The sequence below is a fragment of the Zootoca vivipara genome, chromosome 7 (assembly GCF_965207765.1).
Source record: "Zootoca vivipara chromosome 7, rZooViv2.hap1.1, whole genome shotgun sequence".
Classification (NCBI taxonomy): domain Eukaryota; kingdom Metazoa; phylum Chordata; class Lepidosauria; order Squamata; family Lacertidae; genus Zootoca; species Zootoca vivipara.
Genome location: NC_142590.1, coordinates 61,946,624 through 61,963,145, shown reverse-complemented (window position 1 = coordinate 61,963,145; position 16,522 = coordinate 61,946,624). Strand labels below are relative to the sequence as shown.

Below are 16,522 nucleotides of genomic sequence, written 5' to 3'. Positions count from 1 at the left end.
AAAAAGTGCAAATTGAATAGATTCACCTTTAAATGCAACCTGAATCAAATTTCTACCTCCTCCCTAGCTTCCAGGAATATTTGGGGGAAAGTCATGTGGTTTGTATGTGCATTGGATGTGCTTTAAATGTATGGTGTGGATCTGCTTACTGTTGTGACTGATGTATATTGTTTCTCATGTGAACTGGAAGGGCATTATTTATGTTAAAACAAAGGGCCACCTTGTATTTTGGCCCTTCATCAGGTGAATTCAAAAAATTTGGCCCTTCATCGGGTGAATTCAAAATATTTGGTTTCTTAAATTCACTGCTGACAAGAATGTTATTGGAATTTCAGTACAGCCACCTGGAAGTGTTTGGTGGGTTGCAGGATACATTTCAGTATTATTATTTCAGTTATTGGAAATTCAGGTGAGGTGTTGTTTCCCATTTTAATATGAAAATTTGAACTCAGTGCTGATGCTTGGGATCATTTCAAATCAACAGTGAATGGTGTTGGGAATAAACTTCTCCTTATTTAGATTCCATTTTGACTATCTGATTTTCTCCACAGCACATGGGAAATCACAATTATTAGTCATCCACATATGGAAGCCAATAAACAGCTGGGGGTCATGTTCCCCTTTGGCGGAAAAGCTCTGCATTTCTTGCATAGTATTTTTGTGAGTTAAGTAGGAAGGATAACCAGGATTCTGTTTTTAGTTAGTTTTCCAAAAGCAGTGATTGAATAAAGATATTCTGGAAAGTGTATGGATGTTCACAGCACAATTACTCAGACAGCATGCATTCCAGGAACTGGCTAGTCTCTTATTCATTGACCCCTGTGTAACTTCAACATTCTAACATAAATGTCTGATTCTGACGCGGCTTCACAAAGTTCATCCCAGGCCGTGTGAAAGGGCGGTGATGACTGAATGTTTTGGAGTTTTCCGGCAAAGTTTAGGGCTGAGGCGTGACTAATGCATTTTAGAAGCTAAGCCACCTCTCCAGGGGGAGATAGATGAATGAGAAGGCTGCTTATCTACACAGAGATATTTCAAAGTGGTGGTTGAAGAGAGCCTTGGTAATGAACGCTGATCCCATTGGTGGCCTCTATCAGGGATCAGATGCAGCTTCTCTGGAGCTGATTTTTATAGGGAGATTTTTCCAGTTCATCAAGTGGAAATTGCTTCAGACCAAGGATGACCTGGTTCTCAAGAATCTAATCTGAGAGGCAAGTCCAACAGAATCAATGCAAGCAAAGTAGAATGTCTTTTCTCTTTGAAGAATGATGTATTATTTCATTCTTGTAAAGGGAGGCACTAGGGCCCAGCGTGGAATAATTCTTTAATTTCCCCACAGTGGGTGCTACACACATACTAATTTCCTTTAGGTCTTGTGATGAAGTAAGTAAACCACAGACTTCGACAGGAACTTCCCCTGCTCGTTGTTGTTTCCACTGAAGCATGCCCTTGTCATGTCCATCTTTATCTCTAACAGTTCAACTTCACCTGGTTTTACAGAATGGATCAGAGAGAAATTATCACGCAAAATCTGGAAAGAGCCCAAAGCAGAAAACTCAACAAAGAGGAGTTGACTAAAGAATTTTTGGTAAGTAAACAGCAGCGATATTTCTCAGTCTGAATTCATTCTAAGGGGAAACCTTCAACTACTGTGGAAAATGTGCGGCTTAACAATAGTTGAGTCTTCTAGCTTGTAAACAATTAGCTGCACCGTTGAAGCAGCACTGAAGGAGTGAAGGTGCAAAGGTATTTAACTGTTTGGCTCTTACGTGCTTTACTGTTTCAAAACTGGGTCCTTCCTATTTCTTCTTCTGTGATTGTATTACTATCGCTTTTGGCTTGATTGCAAAATCATTTGCTGCTAATTTCCTACTAACATGGGGAGATAAAAACAGGTGGCCAATGGGGGCTAGTGGGGATCCTGGCCCTTTTCCCTTTGTGATGGTCACATAGCCAGTGTTGACACCAAGTTTTGGGGGCCCTTGGGCAAAATGCTTCCACCTCCATGCTATAGGCAACATTCCCTTTGAGCCCAGGAGGAGAGGGCAGGAGCAAAATCTGCCTCCTCTATCCAATGCTAAGACACCCAGTGCTATGACAAACTGCTTTCTTAATGGAAACAAAAAATAAATAAAAAAAATTCCTTCCAGTAGCACCTTAGAGACCAACTAAGTTTGTCATTGGTATGAGCTTTCGTGTGCATGCACACTTCTTCAGATACTCTGAAACACTGCTTTCTTAATGGTCCTTATATTATGCATTAGCTTTTAATATAATTGTCAGAGTCTGTATTCTTTTTCCATTTTATATCCCTTGGACCTCAGTATTTTCCCCTTTCCCCAAATCATGCACATATATGCTTGCCAATTTAGAATCATGTATCTGCTGAAGGGACAACCTTTAAGGTGTCATAACTCTTCGTTGGTTTGCTGCAACAAATTAATGCAGCTACCTCTCTGGAAATTACTCCTCCTTGCTTGTGTTCTTGAAGAGGGCAGGTGAACTGCAGGAACAGTAAGGAGGTGGAGCAGAGCAGGGTACTCTGGGGGTGCACAGTGGACCACCTGTGGTGTGGGCAAGGTACCCAATGTTGCCAGCATCGAGACTCAGTCCTATCTTTAGAATCTATGTTTAGAAGACTACCCAGAGTGGCGGAAGCATGATTTTTGGCTAAAACTGGAGGGGGGGAGTGTCAGGGAGTGAGGCTTCTGGATTTCGTTAAACTATGAAATTCACTGCCACAGGATAGAGTGATGGCAGCAGGGGCTTCCCATAGATATTTGGGGAGATATTTGGGGAGATAAGCCTTTAGCCTGACCCAGCAAGGCTTATTAGAGGGCCTCCCATGAGAAGAGGGTTTTTAAAACTGATATTTCTTTGGTAAACTCTTAGAGGTTTTGTTACAAACAAGCAATATACCGTATGTGTTTTATTAAATGAATGAATGAAAGAAATAATGGTGGCAGGCATTATTTATTTGAAGGACAGCTTGTCCCCCACTGCTGTGCCCTGCAATGGATGTACAGCCACCTGGAAGTGTTTGGTGGGTTGCAGGATACATTGCATACTCCCCAAGTGTCCGAATCACAGAAGCCAATCCCAGCTTCTGTTTGGATCCCGGTATGTCCTGTTTTTTGGTCCAGTGCTCTGGCGCGAGTCCTCATGCCAGAGTGCCAGACCGAAAGACGGTCACTCTGGCGCGACTGAGTATTTTATGAATACAAAAGCCTACATGGGGTATCAGGGAAGAAAAGTGTTTAAGGATAGTGATTTTTCTTCAAGTTACTTTAATTTGTGTGTTTGGGTTTTTTGGGGAGGAGGTTGTATTTCTTCCTTTTAATTCAGTTGAAAAATCTGCATTGCCTAGAATGTCAGTCCAGTTTAAAGCAGTTTTATTCTGTATATCCACGCACTACACCTGCTGGATCACACCAATGGTCCATCTAGTCCACCAACCTGTTCTCACAGCAGCAGACCAGATCCCTGTGGGACGTCTGCAAGCAGGACATGAGTACAATAGGACTCTGCCGACCTGCAATTTCCAGCAACAGCAGAGGTAGAACATAGCCATTGTGGCTAGTAGCCATTGAGAGCTTTGTCCACTATGAATTTCCCTAATCTTTTTTTAAAGCCACCAAAGTTGGTGGCCATAACTGTCCCCTGAAGAAGTGAGTTTACCTATGTCCTGCACAGATAAGAACTTTATTTTTCATGTCTTGATTCTTCCAAATATTCAGCTTCATTCAATGTCCACGGAGAAAACCTTTTCTATATTCATTGCATAGAGAAAGTGGACATAATTTTTTTTTGTCCTGCTGTCTTTCCACGGGTAAACGCACATTTTCCCGCTGAATCGGAGCAAATGGCAGTGGGGGTTTTCTGTGGGAAATGCCTGTGCCTGGAAAAAGCAGTGCAAAGGGAAGTCTGGATGAGCCCTCTGTTTACAGTGGTCCTTTTGGAGCTCTTCACAATCTCTTTTTGTTTTAATGACCCTGAACAATTTCATATCATCAGCAAACTTGGCCACCACACGGCTCACCCCTAACTCCTGACCTCTCTTTGTAAGTACAGTGGTCCCTCGACTTACGAACTTAATCTGTTCCGAATGCACATTTGTAGGCCGAAAAGTTCAGAAGTCGAAACGCAGCTTCGGGGGGAAAAAAATTCGGAAAAATTCGTAAGTCGAAAAAACCGCATGTAAAAATTTGTAAGTAAAAAAAAAACCATTTAAAGCCGCTAACGGTTTCCGTTCGGATGTAGAAAAATTCATAAGCCTGCGGCCATTTGTCCCGTTTGTAAGTCGAAACCTATGGATGTCAAGTAATTCGTAAGTCAAGGGACCACTGTAAACTGCAAAGTTTACTTAGGAACCTTTGGCGAGTTACTTTGTTAAAATCTTATTTTGAAAGTCTACATAGTACACTGCATCAGTTTGACCACCTCTATCTATATGCTTGTTGACTCTCTCAAATAACTCTAATAGGTTCATGAGACAGGATTTCCCCTCATGAAATCCTGGAGCATGCATATCAATAACATTCACAAGTGACTCATTCCAGACTGAAAAGCATTCTTAGCATTGCTTGTGAAAATGCCCAAAGAGCTTCTTGTGTGATACAACTTTTCCCCTTCCCTCTGCCAAGGCATGAAGTCCTGTGGGGCTGAGGGTGTACAGGCAACTGGAATGAAAGGGGAGCAAGGCTAGTCAAATAAATTGTGATGCTTGATGCGAAGGACAAGATGGTGCCCTCTTTCCATATGCAGAAGCTGACTGGACTACAGCTGAATCTTACACCAGCAACAGGACAGCATCCACCACCCCACCTCAGACCTGCCCCAGTTTTATAGTGGGAGGAAATTTAAATGTACTGTAACTGAAAAGGCAGGTGGGCATTTTCCAAGCTCTTCCCTCATTTCCTTTTCTACTAGGAAAGAATGAGTCCATTCACACAGCCACAAGAAAACCTGAATTATTCCACACAGCACAACACTCAATACGTTGGACAATGAATGTTGGCAGTGATTAATCGGCAAAGATAGCACCTCTTCCTCCTGGGAACTCTGTCGGTTAGGGTGACTACTTAGGATTCATCAGTAAAGAGTGACATCAGTTTGAAAAAAGATTTGCATGTGCTATATAGAGACACAAATTCAGAAATTATTATTATAAATTAAAAAGAAATACAGTGGTACCTCGGGTTAAGAACTTAATTTGTTCTGGAGGTCCGTTCTTAACCTGAAACTGTTCTTAACCTGAGGTACCACTTTAGCTAATGGGGCCTCCCACTGCCACTGCGCCACCGCCGCACGATTTCTGTTCTCATCCTGAAGCAAAGTTCTTAATCAGGGGTACTATTTCTGGGTTAGCGGAGTTTGTAACCTGAAGCGTCTGTAACCTGAAATGTCTGTAACCCGAGGTACCACTGTACAGTGCTTTTCACCTTAGTGGGGAAGACTGTGATCAGATGACCTGTGTGCCTGCTGGGTTGGTAGTCCAGATACTAAATGCTGATGGGCAAATTCAAGACCCCTCCTCTTGCTTTGTGTGGTTCTTTTTCTTTAAACTAGACTTGGTCGCCTTTATAGACTGTCCTCTATAAAGTAGCCTACTTTAAGTAGGACACATACCCCCTAATGTCATATGTGTGAAGGTTACTCAGTGGCAAAGGTAATGCTGAGAGGCACGCACACTCTTGCTTCAAATGTTCCCTTTTTGAGGCCTGGCATTAAAAGCCACTTCCGTTGCTTAGGCCTTGCAGTAACAGAATCAGAGAGTTGAAAGGGAACTCAGGGTTCATCTAAACCAGTTCCCCTGCCAGGGCAGGAAATCCATCATTACACCATCCTGATAGACGGCTATCCAGCCTCTGCTTTGAAGCATCTAATGAAGGAGAAGCCACCATCTTCTGAGGCAGTCTGTTCCACTGTCAAACAGCTCAATGCCATCAAGAGGTTCTTCCAAATGTTTAGCAGAAATCCCTTTTTATTGAAATTTTAAACCATTGGGTTCAAGCCCTATCTTCTGCAGCAAAAGAACATAAATTTGCTCCATCATCTGTTGTGATAGACCTTTGATACAGAATCAGCCTGTTGAACCAAGCCAGTGGTGTTTCCCTTTCTTCCCTTGTTGAGTGTGATTGACAGATTGACAGAGGTAGAGGTTAGCAGAGCATCAGAATGGCCTCACCACCCTCTCTATCCTAGAACCTGTTGAATGTTGAGTCCCTCAAGGTGCCAAAATGAGCAGCTATTAGAATTCATTCTGTTTATTGAGAGAGGGAAGAGCCCAAGGGTAAGGTCAGCTCAGGCAGGTCCTCCACCATTTCATTTCTACGGTATGGTAAACATGACATGGGATCATCCAGACTTCAACAACTTCAGAGCTACTATCCTGCCAGTTAGGATTTCATTCACTTGGTCATTTTTAAAATAGTTTTGTCTCAGTCCATTTTGACTGTATGATGCAGGAATGATGGGTTTTGGACACCATTAAGAATGGAGGGGGGGATGCACGCGCGCACCCCCCCCCCCCCACATTTCACTATCAAATTCCAGGGCAGTTTACATATATTAAAGCAACAGTACACCATAGGAACACACGGAGCTGCCTTATACTGAGTCAGACCTATGAATCTTGCAATGAGGGTCCCATGGAATGAATCTAGGCTAATCTCTTAGGAATGTTTGGGTCGAAAGGCCTCTGTCTCAATCGAGGAGTTGGGCTGGATGACCTTTGCATCTCTTCCAGCTTTGTGATTCAATGATTCTCGTAGTGGGGGTTGCTGAACTGTTTTGCAATGAGTTTCTGACTCATCTGTTCCCCCACTCCCACCCACAGCTCTTCATTCTGCATTTTGGTAGCATTATCGTGAATTACTTTCCTATGGCAAATGTTACACGCAGGCCATCAGCTCCTGGAGAAACTATTATATAGTATTTATATTCTTACAACTTCCCTGAGGTTATGAATGAGGGTTGCCACCTTCGTACAGGACAGGGTGGGGTGGGGAGAGCAGTTGAGGGGGGCTCTTTCTTGTTTCATCTGGTGCTGAAGTGACTTCAGAGCAATCCATTACAATCTATTGCAGTCTAACAGCATGCCGCTCTGGAATTTGCCACACACACACGAATTTGTCAGTCTGTCTGTGTTTGGCTACCCAAAACTTAAATACATGACCTTTCACACCATTTCAAATACATGCATTTGGAGAGGATCCCTCAAATACATGCATTTGGGGAGAGACAGACAGACAGAGAGAGGGGGGAGGGGGGAGGAGAAGAAGAAGATGAAGACCTGAAATATAGGACAGAACTGCATCATTACAGGACATAGCATTTTACATTGAAATATGGGACAATCCTGTAATAGGTGGATGGTGGGCACAGGGGCTAAGGTGCATTGGGAGTGTGCATTATATTGATCTTGTGCATTGTGCTCTTGTCCACTGTTAAATTGTCGATTGAAAGCTGTGAAATGTGTAGAAGCTGTGCACGTAGATTCTATCCGCATGACTGGCGATTCTCTTCCCCTCCTGCTCCATTGATTTGCTTATTATTATTATTATTATTATTATTAAAAATTGATGTGCCCCTTTTTATATGAATTTCTAAAAGCAGTTCAACAACTAATAAAACATCTTGTAAACTGATGCCACTTAAAGAAACCAAACAATAAATACAAAAAGAACAGCAAGAAGCAACAAAAGCCATACAAAAGCCAGGGGGTAAAAAACAAACCAGTTTATTTTCAAATAAACTGAAACATCATCATCACCACCACCATCATTTGCAGGTGCAGGGGGCTATTTTCAGGAAGTTTGCAAGGAGGAAGCAGTATGGTTCCCTCTAGCTAGGGCGTTTCACAATGCTGCTGCTGCTGTAAGGTCCCTGCTATAAGGGGAGACCACCCTGGCCTCAGTGTAGGATGGAAATTTGAGCAGAAGATCTCAAGTGCTGAGACTAGGGAACATAGGACGCCGCCTTCTTAGTTCTTCATTAGACCAAACAGACTAGATACTATGTTTTGCATAGGGGAGATCGTCAGAGCTGAGCTATAGGGAGTCATCAAGAGAAAGCCAAGAGCATAGGAGCCAATTTCTGGGGCTGAGGTTCTTGCACCCCCGCTATAAAATAACTGAGGGGGCTGGGCCCTGCAAAATTGATGGGCATTGCCATTCAAACTGTGTGCATACACCATGTCTTGTAATCAATTATGTGGGGCAGGGCTTACCTGTGCTCCCCCATATTTTATTCCAGTTGGAACCCTTGGCCAGAAGTAAGAGGTCTGATGTGTGTGAAGCCAGGGAACATGGAGATAGTTATGGCTATGGAACAAGAAAGGAAAGTCATAAGGTGCAAGATTATTCACCAGTTTGGTCCTGGTATTTGCACTTAAATGATTTAATTTTATGTTGCAGTGAGACCATAGAGTGGCTAGGATTTCAACTCTTTTGAACGATTTGTCATTTGGATAAATGACTTTTGTAGAATTATATTGGTGGTTATGTAGCCCTTGTATAGTGTGGCTGTATGGGACAATCGGAAGGAGAATTACAGAGAGCAGTCCTGTTGCCAGTACGGTATTCAGAAGTGAGATGGTTTTATGATCTCATAAAAAACAGTGGGATAACATAACTTTTCAAGCACTGCCTACCGTGCAGGGGAAATGTGTTTGTGTAGCAGGGGCTGCAATTTGAAGAGAAATGATTGTTAAAGAAAATTCCTCTAAAGTCTTCTGGCAGGCATGTAATACCGCTGCAGCGATAAAGAAAATGTATTCTGCTTCCTCGTGTAAATGTTGGAGATGTAATTGTAAAGATTATGGTTTTCTTCATACTTACTTACAAAAGGTTTCTGGAAAGGCATTTTAAAAGTCATATTACAGATAATTGGAGATATGCTAATTCCACAGGTAGAACTGCTAAACAATTTGTGAAATTATGTAAAAGAAGAAACACAGGATACTGGTTAGCAATCTTATAGCAGGAGCTAGAATGCTGATGCAAGAAAGAAAGAAAGAAAGAAAGAAAGAAAGAAAGAAAGAAAGAAAGAAAGAAAGAAAGAAAGAACATGGAAGCATGGCAATCTGTAGAAAAATGGAATAGAGATATCTGGAAATTATTAAGCGCTTTTATTACTAATATATGGTTGGGCAATGACAGAGCTATGATTAATTTCATGAATAACTAGGAAAATGTTTACTGTTCTGGAAGAGAAATGAATAAATATTGAGAAAACAATTCCCCCATGGATGTTAACAATGCTGTGAAGATGCATTATTATTTTTATGTTGGTTAGTTGCTTTATACAAAAAGTCTTGAAGTGACAACAAGATAAAAAAAAATACAAACAGTTAAAATAATTAATAACCAGAAACTTTAAAAACAATGTACAACGCAGAATTCCCAAAATGCTCATCTAACAATGCAACAAAGAAAGTCAAGCTTTGAACTACAAGAACCTAAAGCTCAATAGGTATTTTTATGTGTTTATGGGATTATAATGTTGTAACATTTTTCCTGCTCCATTTCCTGCTCCATAATAAATCCCTCTTCTCAGGTAACTCTGGGAATTGCTGATCTGTGTAGGGGAACAGGGATCTTCTAACAACTCTCAGGCCTCTTAACAAACATGGGAAAATGGATCAAATTTGTTTTTATTAGCCAATATATTCCATATTCGTCAAAGTGATTTGTTTCCAGAGTCACCTGAGATTTCAAATATTTCAGGCTTCCGGTTGACCGCGCCATCTTGATCAGACGGGGGTCCGTTCAGCGGAGCGGACCTCGGCGCTTCAGAGGTGGAGGGAATCGTTCCAGCGAAACGAAACCTCCTAAAAAGCCCCAAATCGAGCTTTTTGGGGACAGATTTTGCCTGGCGGCGCCAAAAGCAGGTTCTCTCCTCCCCGGATCGGCTTTGTTTAAGCCCCCGAGAGCGAGGAGGTGAACCGCGGTGGACAGGCTGACATTGCTGCTCTGAGAGCATGAAGCTGCGTGTCTGGGAAGTGGAGGCGGCCAATTCTTCTAAGAAAATTCAGCAAAAGATCGGACTGTGAGTAATTCAGATTGTTTGGAATTAAAATTAAGGCAATTTGCTTAAGGAAGTGAGGTTAAAAAATGGAAGCCAACCTCCTTCTAATGATGGGCGAAAGAAGCAGTTAAGAAAATACCCGATGCCAAGATAATTTTCGGATTTGTTGTGTTTATTAATCTCCAAGAACTGTATCGAAATCCCCTCTCGTGGAAGGGCTAAGGGGAGAGTGGATGATTTTTTAAGAAAGGAAAGTCTCTTCCTACCGCTGGGACCAGCAGCCCCAACAGACTTACTAAGATTAGTGAAAGAGGGAGAGTGGAAACAATGTTGATAAATTGAACTGACAGAATTACTTATGAAATCTCCCTCCGGACAATTATAATTTGGAAATAAGTATTCTTCTTCTTTAACTTGAAATATATTGTAACCAGTTTGGGAAAATGGCGACGGTGGAAGAAATGTAACCACTCCCTGTGCTTTGGAATAACACTGTGTCCTTGAGAGGAGCACAAAAATGTCAACAAGTGACTATTCAACTGAATTCAAAGAAAAAACTCTGAAACTCTTATGGGAACTTACAATCGGAATGCACAAAGACAATTTACAAATAGGAGAGATGGAACAACTTCTCCAAGGGGACAAAGGACAAGAAATGTCAAAAGAAGGGTCTAAAGAAGAAATAGAGGGAAATCAAGAACTATGTCAACTTTCGAATCAGGGGGAAGTTTGCAGTAGAAAGAAGAAAAAGTTTTGGAGCAAGTGTGTCAGAGAAATGGCGCCCCCTTAGAAGGGGGAGCACAAATTATGCTTGGACTTCAGAATTCCCATAAGAAACAAAGACTCTGGGAAAAGATAAACTACATTGAGTGGACTATTCAAATAAGAAAAGGGCAACAGGGAGGGAATACAAAATTTGGACATGTAAAAAGCTGCAGAAAGGGAGTGGGGTGAATGGAAAACGGTTTTATGTTTAAAGGCTGTCTAAAATGGTGTTGAAACTGGCTTACGGATTTTCGAATTTTCTGGAAGGGATGTGCTGGGAACAGGGGGGGAGAGCTCAAGTTAGAAAGAAAAGATATAAAATGGAATGAGAAAATAGAATATAGAATTTATAAAACTATGAAAGTTCTTGCAGAAAATTTAGGCAAGGGGAGAAAAGTAGATTAGTAAATTAAAGTAGTTTTTTTTAGATTAGAGATGAGATTATTGGTATAGCTAGGTAAAAGAGCGATCTGGAAGGGATAGCTGGGTGCTTTACCCTCTCCTACGGGTCATCTTCGTTCTGGGGCTCCTTGGTGGCAGGGGGGGGGCTGCCGGAGTGGAGGGAACGGGGGGGAGGGGGGACTCAGCTGGAAAAGGACCATCCCCTGCTTGTCCTTTGCATCCTGGAAGCTCTCAGTGGCAGGGAGAGTTCTGGGGTGCGGGGGGAAGGAGGGAATGGAAGGAGATATATAAATATAAAAAGCAAATAATAGATGATTTAAGTAAATAGCTAAATAGATAAGTATAAGTTTAAATGAGATTATATGGTTTGCAAAAAATGAAAACTGTAAAAGTTGATTTGGCAAATGAAAAATCAATAAAGGGGGGGTGGGTCTGGGGAAGCCCAAAGGATAATGGTTAGGAAAAAATATAAGGTATAATTTTTATTTTTATTTTGATGTTGTGTGTTTTGTTTTTGTTTTTATTTTTATTGTTCTTTTTTCTTTTTTATGTATAATTGGATAGATAGGGGGGGACACCCGCCTGCCTCTTCCTGCCTCTGGAGCTTCTTGGTGGCAGGGGGAGGCTCTGGGGGAGGGGAGGGAGGGGGGAGGGAAACCCAACTATAAAATGGACCACCCTTGATTGCCCACTCTTCAGGGGATTCTCTTGTGGGAGGAGGGGGCTCTTGGAGGGGGGGTGGGAGAGGGTGGAAAATATGCTTTGTACGTTTATGCTCTTTGTTTGTTTTATTATTATGCAAAACCAATAAAAATTTATTTTAAAAAAAGAGAGATTTCAAATATTTCAATCCTAATAAAGTCGTACTTTCGATCCTGAATGCCTTGCGAGTCGAACGTTTTTGCTCTTGAACGCTGCAAACCCAGAAGTGAGTGTTCTGGTTTGCGAACATTCTTTGGAACCCGAACATCCGCCGTGGGTTCCATGGCTTCCAATTGGCTGCAGGAAGCCAATCGGAAGCCGCACCTTGGGTTCCAAACATTTTGGAAGTCAAACGGACTTCTGGAACAGATTCAGTTCGACTTCCGAGGTACCACCGTATTATCTAACCAACCAAAGGTGCTATGTACATATATTCTAGGGTTGCCCACATCGGAAAATTAAGGCCACAGGGAGATTCCAATATTTAGTACTTGACAGTAGGCAAGCATAGTGATATAATTCCAAATTTTGGATCCTGAAACCACCTCCGTTAATTTGTAGCTGCATTCTCTGCAAGGATATTCTTGGTGTTGCTGAGCCCCAAAGGCATTTCCTAAATAATGAATTTACCTTTGATCCTGATATAAAAACTGGAAGTCCTCTCAGGATATAAATGAATCTGGGAATAATTTTCATTTTGAGAGCATTCACCCTTCCCCAAAGGGTAAGGTTCAATGACTCCCACCTATTGATATCTGAAGAAACCTCTTTAATTAATTTATTCATATTAACTGTAACTAACTGTGTTATATCTCTTGGTATTAACATTCCTAGATATTAAATAGATTTGGGGGGAAACCTGAAATTGCTATTTCTTGAATGAGTGTGTAAATAAATTTTGACCTATTGGCATCTATTCTGATTTGGACAAATTAACAGAATAACCTGATGTTTTACCAAAAGCGTCAGTCATTTGGATCAAGATGGGTATACTAGTCTGAGGTTCCAAAATAAACAAAAGTATATTGTCTGCAAATAAAACTAACTTATGTTCAACTGAATTATGAACTGCTCTGTGAATCTCACAATGTTGTCTAATAGTGCTAGCCAGAAGGAGAGTCCACAACCTCCCAAGGCAGTCCATTCCACTGCTGAACAGCTCTTACCATCAGAAAGTTATTCCTGATGTTTAGTCGGAATCTCCTTTCTTGTAACTTGAAGCCATTGGATTGAGTTCTACCTTTTGGAGCAAGAGAAAACAAGCTTGCTCCATCTTCCATGTGACAGCCCTTTAAATATTTGAATATGGCTTTCATATCTCCTCTCAGTCTCCTCTTCTCCATGCTAAACATACCCAACTCCCTCAACCGTTCCTCATAAGGCTTGGTTTCCAGCCCTGAGTTTTGCACCAAACAGATGTTTTGTGTCATGATTTGTTATGAAATGTTGACCTGTTTTGGTTGTTGTGCTGGCCAATATTATGGAAAGTGGTAGAGAGCAGGACGAGGTATGGTAACTGTAAACCCTAAATAAAATGTATGTAAATAGACACTATGCCAGTTACTATCACACACCGTAGTTCCTCACTCTCTGTAACAGTGGTCAGGATGAGACGGGAAACCAGTGGCAATTATAAAACGCTTTGAGGATTGCCAAATTGTGCCAAAATTGGCTAAATTTAGCTCAGTGGTAGAGCCAGGGGCATAGGAAGAAGGTGGGGGCGGTGCGCCCCGAGTAACGCGATCCCAGGGGCACCATCGCCACTGCCTGCCCCACCCCCAAAAGTACGCCCTGCCCCTGCATGTGGCGCACCCCGCCCCAAAACATGCTCCATCTCACTGCGCACGACGCGCCCCGCCCCCAAAACACGTGCCACGTCACTGGGGGCAGCGCACCTGCTCTCCGCCCCCGTTGGCAGAGCGTGAAGCTCTGCCGCTGGGTAGAGCATCTGATTTGCATGCTGAAGATCTCAGATTCAGTCCTTGGCAACTCCAGGTATGGCTGGGAGAGAAGCTAGTCTAAAATCGGGAGAACATTGCCTGTCAGCCTAGACAATACTGAGCAGGATGAACCAATGGTCTGACTGAGTATAAGGCAGTTTCCTGTACTCCAATTCTACTAATATTTCTGGCATCTCAGATTTTTTAAATCCTCAGAACTCTATTTTATGTATGTATGTATGTGTTTGTTTTGTTTAAAGAACTCCTAAGCTGCTCTTCATGCAAGAGGATCCCAGGGTGGTATATGACAATAACAACCATGACAAAAGATTATTTTATTGTGCCATGGGAATTGGGTTTCCAGACAATTCAGAAGCAGGAAGAATGGACCAGTATTTGTGTGGGGAAAAGTATAGCAACTGAGCTATAGTTGAGCTTCTTCTCTTTTGTCAATAGACAAATTCTCATATTTTCCACATGTGTCTGAAGAGTGTATTATTCCACCACATTATACCTGTGTGACGCCTGCGGAACGAGTATTTTTCTATGAAGCCACACCAGAAACATATGTGCCTGAGCTGTGCATGGTTCCTGCTTGGTACACAAACTTTCCACTTCTCAGAAGCCTCACATCGCAAAGTAATGACGACTGTTTGGTTCTCTGTGTGGTTGTCTCAAGAGAGGCTAGTCAGGAAATAATGGGAGATACAGGCCTGTGACACTGTTTATACGTTCTTTGTAATCTCTCTTTATGATTTAACAACAGAAACTGAAAAGGCAATCGGCAACCTACAGAGCTGACAAAATCTACCCAACAGCTACATCTGAGCAGCCGGAAAATATCAGCAAGAACCGGTATAAGGACATCTTGCCATGTAAGCTAGGAATTAAATAGTTATCACTGTAGTTTTTCATCTTTCCAGCCACTGTATGAATGAGGTGACGTGTATTTGGGAGGTGTACACCCTCTACTTTTAAAGCACATTATTTCCCTCAAAGCATCATGGGCTCTGTAGTTTACCCCTCACAAAGTTCCAGTTCCCAGCAACTCTTAGCAAACGTTCAAACCTATCCATTCTTAAGGAAATCAGCCCTGAGTGCTCCCTGGAAGGACAGATCGTGAAGCTGAGGCTCCAATACTTTGGCCACCTCATGAGAAGAGAAGAATCCTTGGAAAAGACCCTGATGTTGGGAAAGATTGAGGGCACTAGGAGAAGGGGACGTCAGAGGACAAGATGGTTGGACAGTGTTCTCGAAGCTACGAACATGAGTTTGACCAAACTGCGGGAGGCAGTGCAAGACAGGAGTGCCTGGCGTGCTATGGTCCATGGGGTCACGAAGAGTCGGACACGACTAAACGACTAAACAACAACAACTTAGCAAACGTCAGTGCTCAGAATTCTTTGAGGGAAAGAATGTGCTTTAAATGTAGAGTGTGGACACAGCCACGGAGTGTGAATGGCACCTGTGCTTGTTATAATTAATATCATGTATACAACTTGGATCCTAAATTAACCTAAGGACATTATTGCCCGTCTGCATCTCAGGTAAAGTTCTAGTGAAGCCTCCGGGGCTGGGAGGCGGAGAAGAATAACAGGTTCTATCCTGTTGAGGGCAATTTCCCCCTTCTCAGCAGCCCATTATGTCTTTTCCTACATTGTTCAGGAGATAAACTCCAGGGAGACTTTTGGGGGTGTGTATAGGGAGAGGAATATTTCCTTTCATGAACTTTCCTTTCATTAATTTGCTTTTGGACCCAAGGTGAGATGTACACAAACATGGTATTCACACACACACACCACACAAATGCAGAGTGGGGTGCAAATAAGAATGAGTACTGTATGTGGTTCACACTCAATACACATCAATAGATTGGTACAAAGATACATGTTTTCTGATACATCTTAGAAAAATGATCAGACAAGTTTAGAAGGGCTTTTAAAATGCTTGTTTACCTTCCTATCAATAGCAATAGCTAGAGGAGGGGAGATATCAGAGGGATTAATCAGTGGGTACCTGTGAGACATTAGTCAAAGCGGCAATTATGGAAGCACTAGGTAAAGGTAAAGGGACCCCTGACCATTAGGTCCAGTCGTGACCGACTCTGGGGTTGCGCGCTCATCTCGCATTATTGGCCGAGGGAGCCGGCGTATAGCTTCCAGGTCATGTGGCCAGCATGACAAAGCCGCTTCTGGCAAACCAGAGCAGCACACGGAAACGCCGTTTACCTTCCCGCTGTAGCGGTCCCTATTTATCTACTTGCATTTTAATGTGCTTTCGAACTGCTAGGTTGGCAGGAGCTGGGACCAAGCAACGGGAGCTCACTCCGTCACAGGGATTCGAACCGCCGACCTTCTGATCAGCAAGCCCTAGGCTCAGTGGTTTAACCACAGCGCCACCTGGGTCCCTCTATGGAAGCACTGTTGTTGTTGTTTAGTCGTTTAGTCGTGTCCGACTCTTCGTGACCCCATGGACCATAGCACGCCAGGCACTCCTGTCTTGCACTGCCTCCCGTAGTTTGGTCAAACTCATGTTCGTAGCTTCGAGAACACTGTCCAACCATCTTGTCCTCTGTCGTCCCACTAGCTGGGTTGAAATCTCTTTTCGCCAACAACTGAATGTTTTCATTCTGAGAACTGGGAAAATGCTATTTCCTTGGTTTGGATGCAATACCTTAGTGGTGG

General features: G+C 42.6%; 1 protein-coding gene across 5 annotated transcripts in view; it reads left to right on the top strand.

Moving 5' to 3' along the window:
• Nucleotides 1-919: 919 nt before the first annotated feature.
• Nucleotides 920-16,522, top strand: part of PTPN22 (protein tyrosine phosphatase non-receptor type 22) — a 42,036-nt gene continuing 26,433 nt past the window's right edge. For 3 of the 5 annotated variants that reach the window (XR_015951121.1, XM_088674402.1, XM_088674404.1), the window contains exons 1-3: nt 1,053-1,383; nt 1,501-1,588; nt 14,605-14,713. Coding sequence is in view for 3 of the 5 variants with exons in the window: in XM_088674402.1 (XP_088530528.1) it covers nt 1,379-1,383; nt 1,501-1,588; nt 14,605-14,713 (202 nt within the window). In the remaining 2 variants the exon portion in view is untranslated. Of the gene's footprint in view, nt 1,384-1,500; nt 1,589-14,604; nt 14,714-16,522 lie in introns of all 5 variants that reach the window. The other 2 variants (XR_015951122.1, XM_088674403.1) reach the window with 1 other exon arrangement.